General features: G+C 36.3%; 1 protein-coding gene across 2 annotated transcripts in view; it reads left to right on the top strand.

Moving 5' to 3' along the window:
* UNC13C (unc-13 homolog C) overlaps window positions 1-12603 on the top strand; it is a 561286-nt gene that overhangs the window by 293475 nt on the left and 255208 nt on the right. For both annotated transcript variants that reach the window (XM_036264009.1, XM_036264019.1), the window contains 2 exons: window positions 1017-1132; window positions 3027-3190. In XM_036264009.1, the coding sequence (XP_036119902.1) occupies window positions 1017-1132; window positions 3027-3190 (280 nt within the window). The remainder of the gene's footprint in view (window positions 1-1016; window positions 1133-3026; window positions 3191-12603) is intronic.

Raw genomic sequence — 12603 nt, forward strand, 5'->3', positions numbered from 1 at the left:
TCTGTAACCACCCCCGCACCCCCAAAAAAGGCCTAGGACTTGATTTTCTTTTGGCCCACCAGAGAACTTTAATGCTAGTTGAGACTCAACAATCTCCCAGCCAATAAGAGAAAATCTCATGATTCTGGCCTCTGGCATCCCTGAGGAAAGAATCTTTACAACACAGTGACTGTATTATAACAATAACAATAAAAAGTCAGCAGAAATTTCATAAGAAAAAAATAGATTTCATGATTTAACTTTATCTCATGGCTAAAAATAGGTATATTTAGAAAGAGTCAATTACATAAGTCTTCACCACTACTATGTGGCACTCTCCTGACATTTCATTTGTGAAATGGGTCAGCTTGCTTCTTTCTGTTTCATCTGTGAAGTGGTGTCAAACGTTGGTCCCCTACCTACATTCACACTAAGAATTCTGTGCTTTTATTTCTCTCAAAGTTACTGATCAGTTCATATTGGACACACATGTGTGTATACCTACACACATTATTTGACTGAATTAACTACATATCGATTCCATTCACATCAACAGTTAATCTAACACTCATGAGTAAACACAAGCTGTAGACTGTAGGTCTCTATGAATCACTAACGAAGAAAATTATTAATATTGTTTGTGTTAGCCAGAGCTTTGACGCGTCTTCACAAGCACAGAAAGAAAGTGGAAGCTTTTAGAGAAATGACTTCCTGGCTAATTTTATCTTTAAGTTATATTGCTTTTAATCGCCCAAATGATTTAATTTTATTGTATAAACTAATCAAGTACACAGAAATTTATAGCAGGGTGGCAAGGTCTTCTGATGAAGCTTTTCTATAATGTAGTTTGATAACCACAGTAGCACCATAGGCACATTATTTTAAATTGTATTTAGCAGAATCACTATGGTGAGACAATCAAGCCTGATCTAGAAAAATAGTTTTAGCCATGTAGGCCTCTTTTAAACCTTTGAAAGCTTGTATGAGAAATAGGGTATTGTCAAAAGTGACTGACCAATTACTTTTTGCTTTATCAGAGAAACGGACAGATAAGTCAGCTGTATCTGGGGCCATTCGGTTGAAAATCAATGTGGAGATAAAAGGAGAGGAGAAGGTTGCTCCATATCATCTACAATACACATGTTTACATGAGGTAAGCACATTGAATTGCATTCATCAAAAACCTAGAATAGAAATTGGTCTTGATTATGAACCCTTCAACACAATTTTTTACTTAAAATATGTAAGTAGTTAGCTTCGAGAAGTTGTTTCTGGAGTTCTCAGTCTACATTGTAGCCGCAGTGACACGGGTGGGCATCCACGAATGAGAGTTTAGAGGAGGCACATGAGGCGGGTCTCAGTAAACAAGGCAGTGAGATCATGAATTAGTGGACCAGATGACGTTACCGTTCCTCCAAGGAGAACAAAGAATGTTATAGAGCATTTACTGAAGACATCAGTCAGGACAAATATTTTAGAAACATCAAAGATATAGTAGTACTCCAGTAATGCAGGAAAGGATCCAAATCATGAGTGTTTTTGAGAACTCTGAGTTAGTGTTTAGGTTTTACTGAAGATTTAATGATGAATATTGTTTACAACTAGAAATATACAAAATGTTGATGTCATATCAAGGGCTTTGGGGAGCCAATGTTACAGGCAGTAATTTTATCTTTTTCTTAGTACAGCAAAGGGCTTCCTACATATTGAGCCCTCCTCCAGTTAATCTTCCCTTCATACAAACATATCTGGGTGTGAAGAGTGGCAGAATGTAGTTACCCACTCATAGTTGTAGACAGCATGGCCACCCAAAGGCAGGGCATGGCTGAGATAGAGAGAGGTAAAGACCACCGAATTTGACTCTAACAGGCAGAATCACCAGTTCCTTTTTGTGCCCCAGTATAGACACACTGACCAATAATCTTGGGCTTCTACTGGATGCTCTGTATCAGAGAATTCAGTTAGAGGTTACCAAAACCTTTCTCTGATACAAGTGACACCTGCCCCGTGTATCGACAAATAATGAGGAGAAGCTGAGGAAGGTACCATTCCCTGTGTCCAAAGAGGTAAAGAGAAAGTACCTACTTAAGACAGAAAAAAAGACTGAGAGAATCTTTGCATATTATTTTTTCTAAAGATGTCCATAAAAATTATATGTGATTATTTGCACCTCCATTTACTAAAGAAGAAATGAGGACTAGTAGTCAAGTCTGTTACACATTATACCATAATTGGATATAGGATGTAGGCTTGATCTAACTGCAATCTGTCCTATGTTGTCATTCCTTCAAGAAATGTTAAGTTTTCAAACCAGTAAAAAAATAATTGTTTGGACTGGCAGGATGGGGAGCCTTAAAGGGTGAGTAGAGAAGATTTGAATCGAAGGGACACATCATACTTTTTATTTTTTTATTTTTTTGATTATTTGACCAGCAGAAATTACTCTAAAAAGCAAACAAACAAAAAAATCCTGAAGTCTGAGAAAGGGTCCTTCAGTGACCCGGGCTACATTCATGCGGCAGCTCCCAAATACGTTAGAAGCAAAAAGGAATTGTACGTAGTGAGTTTTTCTATTACAGAATTTCTCCAACATGCATTTCCAACCTCAGTTCATTGCCCTGCCTCTTATCATTTTGCAGCCACAGCTCTTTAGTATCATTTATATATCTAGATTCTGTATTAACACAGCCAAAATCAGATTATTGAATCAGGGCTCTGAAGTTTACTCAGAGCCCATGAATGCAAAATATGTTCTAGCATTTAGAAATGTTTCTGTGGAAAGATGTTTTACTTTCTTCTAAAATGATTGTGTATGTATGAAACATTGGAATCATTGATTCTGTATAGACCCAGGCAGGAATAAAATCAGAATTTGCATCAGGTTGAGGTTAGTTAGAATAAAAATCCAAGCTATTCCTATTGCTTACAGATGCTGATGAAACGTTAGATGCAATCACAATGTGAGCATAATTTACTGGAAGTTATAGTTAAGTATTTCTGATCTATTCTAAGGAATTACTGAACAATTGAAAACCACTTACTTTTAGAATCTGTTCCATTACTTGACTGAAGTGAAATCTAATGGTGTAGTGAAAATCCCAGATGTCAAAGGGGATGAAGCCTGGAAGGTTTTCTTTGATGATGCTTCCCAAGAAATAGTCGATGAGTTCGCCATGCGTTACGGGATTGAATCCATTTATCAAGCTATGACGTAAGTACCATAGAACATTTATGTGTTCAAAAATCTCTGTTGAGATATATTTTTTAAAGCGTTCATATCCCTTCTTCGAATTTAATTGAAATGTTGATTAAAAAGACAATTACATTTTAATGTGTCAGTTTGATGATAGCTACCCTCTGTCTTCCAGCTATAACATATTGAGGATTTGGTAATTACTACCACTGTCTCCCCGGGCTTTATTTTGTTCTCAAAGTGTGGTCTCTTGAGGACCAGCATTAGCAGCACCTCAGAATTTAGAAATGCAAATTTATCACCCTACCCCAGACCTAGTGAAGCAGAAAGTATCCGGGTGGGCCTAATGCTCTTTGTCTTAACAAACCTTAGGAGTAATTCTCATACACTCTCAAGTTTGAGAACCGATGCCTTATTCGCTATCTGAGAAAGCTAAAGCCTGATGATTGTAGTGCATTGTCCAAGGTTACAAAGCTCGTTAATGTCAGACACATCTAGAGCCATTATAATGTCTTGACCCTAACATTAGAATAGATTGTTCCTTCCTATATTTATATCATTGATGCTGATTCAGTAAAACCAAGATTTATTGAGCACCCCTAAAATCCAACCACCACAGTAAATATGGAACTACAGAAGTGAGCCATACAGACACAACCCTTCCTGAGGAATTTCAGCAGGATTTAGAATTGGGTTAATACTTGCCTATAATTTACCTTTGGAAACCTGGTCTAACTTTGTAAATGCATTTTGTTCAGATGTATACTATATGTAATGTGTACTCTATCTAGGTACATACATTAGAGGTGTATTCTTTGATAGTAATGATCAGATTATATTTTCACATGAGCTGAGTAGATTCTGCCCCCCGGTAATCAATCATTTTCAACCACCTAAATGATGGATGTGTACTGAACTAAAATCTGTGTTCTTCCTAAAAGTTTGCTATTCATAGCAGTTATTCACCAGTCATAATCCTAGAACAGCATGTATAAATTTCTTTAAAATTTCTGATAAAGTGTGTGCTTTTCTGGTTTATAGAATATCCTGATGTCAAATAATAAAGACTTACAGATTCTTAGACATGAAAAGAAATTTTGAGTTCACCCAACTGAACCTTCCTCCAAATCAGGAAAGCCTTTGATTGCATCCCTGACTGGGCACTATCCCTTTGCTTGCTCATGTCCACTAACAGGGAGCTCACTCCCTTTGAGGCAACCTATTTTGTACCTGAGGAGCCATGACGGAGTCTGTCACTTGGCCATCTGCTCTCTCCCATGTCAATGGCTATAATAATTCAGCAGAACACCTAGTATAAAATTTGAGTGCAATTAAAATGTAACTATTGTTAACAGTCTAAAGTAAATGAAGTGTTCTGCCCAAAGAGAGCTGTGTTGTTTTTCTTTTAAAGAAACCTTCTGGAAAGAATCCCAGTAAAAGAGCATTACATTTATTGCAAAATAACTCTGTGAGCTGATTTCGATTTCTTCAATTTCATGATTCTTATATTCTAAGAAGCACAATCATGTTAGCACAGAAATAAAAATGGTAAATGCATGATAGTTTAAAAGAGGGGACTCATCCCTTTTTCATTTTTATCACTTGTATTTTTCTCACCTTTTAACACAAGAGACCTGCAGGTGGATTGGGTTCCATCATATTTTTAGGACTCAGTTTTGACAAAGCCCCTGTCACTCTAGAAACTATTTTAAATCAGAAGTCGACATTATTTTTTCTAAGTACAGCCAGATAATAAATATTTTCCACTTTGTGAGTTCAAAAATCTCTGTCACAACTGCTTAACTCAGCACTCCCAGTGGGAAGGCAACCATAGGTATTACACAAACAAATGAACATGGCCGTGTCCTGATTATAAACTTTATTTTAAAAACAAACACTATGGACTAGGTTTGGCCATGGGCCCCAGCTCACCGACTGCTGTTCTGGAGAGGGAAAGCAAGACAGATGGGCATCAGGAAAAAGAATGCCTTATTTTTGTGCGATAAATTGACAACTGTACTTTGGTAATAACACAGTGTGGTAGATTATCTCTACTTGTGGTTATATATTTGGTTTGATGTTGATATTTTTTATGTATTAAATGTTTCTTTTAGTATTAAGTATGAACCTAGATGGCCTTAACATTTCCCTCACTGTACAAGACCTTAGACAGGCTTCTGTCTGCCTCTAGGCCCCTGATCTCCCTCTCACCTTGGTGCTTGCAGAATCCAGAGACCTAGCCCCAGAGACTTCTGATATCCCTTTTCTTACAGCATTTACTTTAGAAAATTTAGAATTGTAAATTCTTTTTCTGACCTTTTCAGATGTAAACTTTTAAAAAAGACTCTTGCCAGTTTTACAGCCCAAGACTGGCTTTCTCAAGCATATGGGAGAGCCATTCCTTTTGAATATAATCATCAAGAAAATAGGCCCCTGTATCCCATCTCTGGTTGGGGGGTGGTGGTGTAGAAGCCTAACATGGGTAGAAGCCTAACATGGGTAGGGGCCTTCCTCCAAGTTGTAAAACTGCCTTTTGTCATGAGGATAAGAGAAAGTTTATGTTTCCTGTTTGTAAGGCCAATTAGCAAATACAGATCACTAAGATCCCTTACTCCAACTCTTAGAATCTCTACTTCCCATTCCCCACCTCAGATTTTAAAATCTTTCCATATTTCATTTCAATGGAGTTCAGTTCAGACTGAATTCTGGTTTCTCCTTCTTATAACATATTCTTGAATAAAACTTTTCTTTCCTAACTCTGTCCATTGTAATTTTTGCTTTAATAGTACAAAATTTACCATCTCGTCAGAATAAAAAAAAGTTTCTATTTTTGACAATCTGATAACTATTTTTTAATTAATTTATTTTATTTTTCAATTACAGTTGACATATAATATTACATTCAGCTGTAAAAAATAGTGATCAGACATTTATATAATTTATGTAGTGATCACCTCGATAAGTCTAATACCCATCTGATACCATACATATTTATTACAATATTGACTATAATTTCTATGCTCTATTGTACATCTCAGTGACTAATTTTATGACTGGAAATTTGTACTTCTTAGTTTATTCACCTTTTTAAATTATTCCCCCAACCCCCTTCCATCAGTCTGTCCTCTGTAGCTATGAGCTTGTTTCTATTTTATTGGTTTATTTTGTTTCTTTTTTAGAGTTCACAGGTAAATGCAATCATGTGGTATATGTCTTTCTCTGTCTGACTTATTTCACTTAGCATAATACTCACTAGGTCCATTCGTGGAGATTTTATTCTTTTTACAGCTGGCTAATATTGCATTGTATATATGTACCACCTCTTCTTTATCCATTCGTCTATCAGTAGGCACTTAGGTTGCTTCTATATCCTGGCTATTATAAGTAATGCTGTAATGAACATAGGGGTGTACATATCTTTTCAAATTAGTGTTCTGGGTTTTTTTATTTAAATATCCAGAAGTAGAATTGCTGGATCACATAGTTCTATTTTAATTTTTGAGAAACCTCCATACTGTTTTTCATATTGGCTGTATGAATTTACAATCCCACCAACAGCACACAAGGATTTTTTTTCCTTCACATCTTTACCAACACTTAATCCTTGTCTTTTTGATGATAGCCATTCTGACAGGTGTGAGCTGATATCTCACTGTGCTTTTCACTTCTATTTCCCTGATGATTCAATGATGTTGAGAATCTTTTCATATGTCTATTGGCTATCTGTATGTCCTCTTTGGAGAAATGTCTATTCAGGACCTCTGCTCATTTTTAAATCAGATTATGGGGGGGGGGGCGGGTTTGTTTTGTTTTGTTTTGATTTGTTTATTTGTTTTGTTTGGTGTTAAGTTGTATTGCTTCCTTATGTACTTTGGATAATAACCTTTTACTAGATGTATCTTTGGTAAATATCTTCTCCCATTCAGTAGGTTGTCTTTTTATTTTATTGATGATTTTCTTCATTGTGCAAAAACTTCTTAGTTTGCTGTATGCCAGTTATATATTTTTTCTTCTGTTAGCCTTGCTCAAGGAGACATATCCAAAAATACATTGCTAAGAGCAATTTGACCATCTAATAATGCTTAAAAAGTTTTACTATCAACATAGATATGATCTCTTCATTTATTATTCATTGGTGATCATTAGTTGAACATTAATTGTTTTTATACAAAAATACACATCTTATGTTGATATGTTAATATAACAATATATATAATTGTGTTTATAAGAATTACATTTATTCTCAATTTCTCCCAACATATCTCTTCATGTTTGCTTTAGTTGCAAAAAGCAAGCAAAGTGGAACTGAAAAATTTATTTAGGTTGATGTAGGTATCTGTTTTACCATTTATGTTGCATTTAATGTTTTAGAGCATATATATTTTTTTTATCCTCACCCAAGGACATTTTTTTCCATTTTTTGTTCAGATAGAGTGGGAGGGAGAGAGAGAAAGAGACAGAGAGAAGAAACATCAATGTGAAAGAGACACATTGAGTGGCTGCCACCCGCACGACCCATCCAGGGCCGGGGACAAACTGCAACCGAGGTACATGCCCTTAGTGGCAACCGAACACTTGTCTCTCCAGACCGTAGGCCAACGCTCTAACCACTGAGCCAAACCGGCCAGGGCCTAGAGCATATTCTATGGATTGATCATTTCTAATTATTTGGGGAAGTTTCAGAGTACTGACAGTCTTCTGTCAGGTAGAAAATATAACTTTCAGAGATATTTTGACCATATTTTCCAAATGATACTTTTGCAATTGAACTATAACTTGAGTCCTAATTTATTGTTGGCCAGTGAATAACTCAGCAACAACAACAGCAACACCAACAACAGATAGTTCATGAATAACCAACCATATCTTTGAAATTAAACTGGTTGCCTATTGAAAAAGTATTTTTCTGTTGTTTTGAAACCTTGCTTCAGGAGTCCAGAAACCAACCAACCAACACCACCACATAACTAGACATGGCAAGCTTATCTCAGAAGAACTTGCTCTTAATTTTAATAACATAAAGTTGGGGTATTCGACTGTAAGGAAGAAACAAATGTCCTGTCTGTGGAGAGGTTATGTTTTTTTATTATTATTATTGAATTTAGAGAAAGAGGAAGGAAGGTAAAGAGAGAGACAGACATAGAAACAGCGATGTGAGAGAGAAACATTAATCGGTTGCCTCCTGTACACACCCAACCGGGGATCAAACCCTCAACCTAGCTTTGTGCCCTGATCAGAAATTGAACCCGCAGCCTTTTGGTATACTGGATGATGCTCCAATCAACTGAGCCACCAGGCCAGGGCACATATTCCCATATCTTTGAAGATAAATTTGGAACATAAATAAATAAAAGTTTGTATTAACTCAGAGAGTCTGGTTGTACATTATTAAATTTTCCTCTTGTGTATTTCTCATCATAAAAAGGAGGCTAAATCTATTTTGCTAGTAAATAACCTGACTATTAATACTGCACTGCCTAGTTCTCCAAGGTTCCTCCTACTCATTATAAATGGTCTCTCCTTTTACCACAGATCATTTTCCATGAGGGCAAAATTTATCAGCCTCATTTGTTGCATAAAAATGTATCCTGTGTTTTGGAACATTCATGAGAAAGAGGAAAGGGATTACAATTTTCCTATTTGGACAAGTGATTGATCAAGGACCTAGAGGATTTGTTTTCATATGAAAAATTCACCTACTCATCTAAAGTAAAAGTAGTTCAGATGGCTCAGGATTGTATTTCTTCTGCTTACCCTGTAATCGTGGGTTCTATAGTATTTCTATAATTATATAACGAAAACACTGTTGCACTATTATACAGTGCTATATCTGTGGAAAATTTTGATCATTTTTAAAGCAATGTATCCTGTTTGCAAAGGCACAATAAAGTGGCATATTGGCAATAAAGCTAATAATATACCTTATTTAAAACAAATCATATAAAAATAAATAAAAGTAATTTTCCAATTTATGACCATGAGAAGGAGAGTATTTTCTATTGTTCAAAGGAGCACGCTATTCTGTGCATTTTAATGTTATGAGGTTGGGCATAGATCCTGTTTCCATTCATGAGAATTAGGAAGTCTTTGATGCTTTTCACTTATTAATTCAAACATATATGTTCTTAACAATGTTCTGACCAACTGAACACATGCGTGAAGTTTCATATCAAGCATCAAGGATTAAATTGTCCTCTGGAGATAATCTCTGTCAAGCAAATGCATTCCAACTGAGTACTTAATGAGTCTTTCATTTTTTGTAAAATGAAACTCAAAGTTTCTCACAAAATCTGAGATTCTATTAGCCTACATAGATATTCCTCTATAATACAAAAAGAAAAAGAAAAGCATTAGGTCAGTGTGTTTTACTTTGGTTTGCTTAACCTATACTTGGGCACTGGCCATTTTCACCCAATTCATGTTTGAACAAGAGCTGTTGGGATGTAGTTTCCTTGACCGCCACTGGTCTATTTCATCTGCTTGAGCCACGAGCCCACTTTCTTAGGAGAGTGCTGCTCAATTAAGTCATCCATTCCTTTAAGAAATATTTATTGAGTGCCTACCATGTGCCAGGAAGTGCTCTAGGCACTGAGGACACGTCAGTGAACAAGAAAGCAAGGTCCAATTTCTCACAGAGCCCACATTTCAGAAGATAGAATTCACTTCTTCAACAGACATTTTCTAAGTATATAAGCAAGAGGACTTCTACAAGCAGTGGGGATTCAGCCATAAAAGATGGCTCTTGTACCCAGTGAGCTCCTAATCTAGGAGGAACAGGAAGAGGAAATTAATAACAACAAGACAGTCGGGTAGAGGTTTGCATGGATACTGTAAGAGCACAGGCATGGACCAGGTGCAGGCGTGGAGGGGGAGAGGTGTCAGAGCTCACGGGTGGCTTGCAGGCCCCACCCTTACTTGCTCTTCTACTTTAATCATTTCCCTAAACCCTCTGCATTTTACTACTTGCCTGTCCTATCCCACTCCCTCAAAAACTTCCGTGACTGAGCGGCAGCAATCCACCGCATCTGTGAAAAGCTGTGATGCTTTTGGCCAAAAGAGAAGCGATCCTTAAATGTGTGAGCCCCTCTTTAGTGACAAGGATGAATAAAATATTTACTTATCACTGAAATGTATGCAAATCTGAATTCTCGGGAGCAAATGTGATAGATATTGTTTCAGTGTATTTCGAATATCAGGAATACAGATAGTCTTTCTTTTTATCTTGTATTGTTTCTCTGAAAACCCCTGTAAGGATTTAAGAATCATTGTCTTCTTGGTGCTTCTTTCCAATCACCCTGGTCTTATTTTAATTAAAAACTAATTGAGACATTTTTACATCTGCTTGATCAAAGGCATTTCCATCCCTTGAGAACCACAAGATGGATGTGATTAGGGACAGTTTTCCATGAAAAGGCAGGTGAATTAGATTATTTTTTTTTATGATACCTACAAAACATATCTTTGAAGATAAATTTGGGACATAAAAAAATAACCGTTTGTATTAACTCAGAGAGTCTGGTTGTACATTATTAAATGTACAAGTGAGCTGAATGTGGTATTTGAAGTACACACGAATTCCCAATTTTTTTTCCAGTAATATTGTGAGAATTAATGGTTGACAATGTTGTAACAGTTGCTTCAACTAAAAACATGTCAGTAACAATCTCATTACTGGCATTTAAGCATCGTCTTTTGGAGTTTGTTACTCCCAGCTTTTTCCATGGAACTGAAATTCCATTTGCTAACTTGATTTGACACTAACCCCATTTATTTGCAAAATTGAAGTCAAGTGAATTTAACATTATTAACTAATTGTTTTTAATCAAGTCTTTGCGGGGAATTGTTAAGCATTTTCAGAAATTACAGTGGTACTTTTTGACCTATTTTATTTGAAGGTATGTACACTTTTTGAAGGGTTGGTTTGCTGCAGGGATATACTCAGTCATTGAAATTGCTAATTGTACTTTTAATCCTGTTTCCTCTCTTCCCCTTAGGATAATTTAAGTAGTATTGGAACTGCAGCCTTTAAAAGGAAATGATTTTCAAGGAGATGGTTAGAAGCAAGAAAGCTTGCCTTGGCAGTAACCGCACATAAAGGAAGAGCACACAAACAGAGGCAGACGCTTTGCCAAAGTGAAAACCATGGAAAGCCTGTTAGCTGAAAACTCTTAAAAAGTCAAAGATGCCTCAAGCACGGCAAATTATGCAACTCTTGACCTCTAACTTGGGTCTAACAAATATAATCACTTATGAATTGTTGAGGAGAAATAGTGCCAGCGGATTTTAATTTCTATAATTTTAATTTAATATCTTTATATCATTTGTAGTGTTCTTAATAAATATTAAGCAATTATAATTAATTTAGTGTATAATAAAGTCAGAATATGTATTATTTACCTAAAAGAAGCAATCAGTGATCATCTAATTCCAGGGTTAAATTGCACAAGTTATGCAACTCTCATGTTATATGTTGTTATTCGTGATCCTCAAAGATCCAGATTTAAAACTTTGACCTGCTTTATTAGCTAGTGTCATGACAAGCTCTAGGAGAGTAGCCTGGCTGAGATCTAAGAGAAGTCACTATCTGTAGAGCCACCACCCATTTTATTTGAGGTGCATTTGGGGCATTTATTTATTTATGTGTGTACACTCTGTGTTTGTGCTCAGTAATACAAAATTCACTGATGCCTAGGTGGAAGATAAATTACTGAGATAGAACAGAACATAGGTTCAGATTATGTATTGAAAATTTCTTTCCTCCATGAGCATTTTATCTTTTCCCTTTCATCCCTAAGCTGTGCTTTCAATGTTCAAGTCTCTTGTTATAGTTCAAATGAAATGGGTTTTCTTGCGAGAAGCAACAGAATTAAACACTTATCACTTTATTTTTATTTTATTTTATTTTTTTATCCTCACCCAAGGACATTTTTCCATTTTTTGTTCAGATAGAGTGGGAAGAAGAGAGAAAGAGAGAAACATCGACGTAAAAGGGACACATCATGTGGTTGCCATCCACACAACCCAACCAGGGCCAGGGACAAACTACAACCGAGGTACGTGCCCTTAGCAGAAACCGAACCCAGATCTCTCTGGACCACAGGCCGACGTTCCAGCCGCTGAGCCAAACCGGCCAGGACGAACACTTATTGCTTTAGATGATCGCATATGATACCATTATTCAAGGTTCAGAAGAAACAGTGTTTAAGTATAAAGCTGGCATAATTCAGCCTGTCCTCACCAGTCATCTGTTTGCTTAATTAAATCCTGGTTTTAGCAAAATGCTTGGAGAACAACTGCTTATAGAAGATATTTCCTGGACTCAGACAGATATTATGTTACCAATGTGCAGTCCAAGGAGGGCCTATTGCTTTATCCATGAAATAAGTGGGGACATAGTTGCTGGAGAGAAGGAGATGCCTGTGCTGTTGCTT

Source organism: Molossus molossus, unplaced genomic scaffold (assembly GCF_014108415.1).
Source record: "Molossus molossus isolate mMolMol1 unplaced genomic scaffold, mMolMol1.p scaffold_m16_p_1, whole genome shotgun sequence".
Taxonomy (NCBI): domain Eukaryota; kingdom Metazoa; phylum Chordata; class Mammalia; order Chiroptera; family Molossidae; genus Molossus; species Molossus molossus.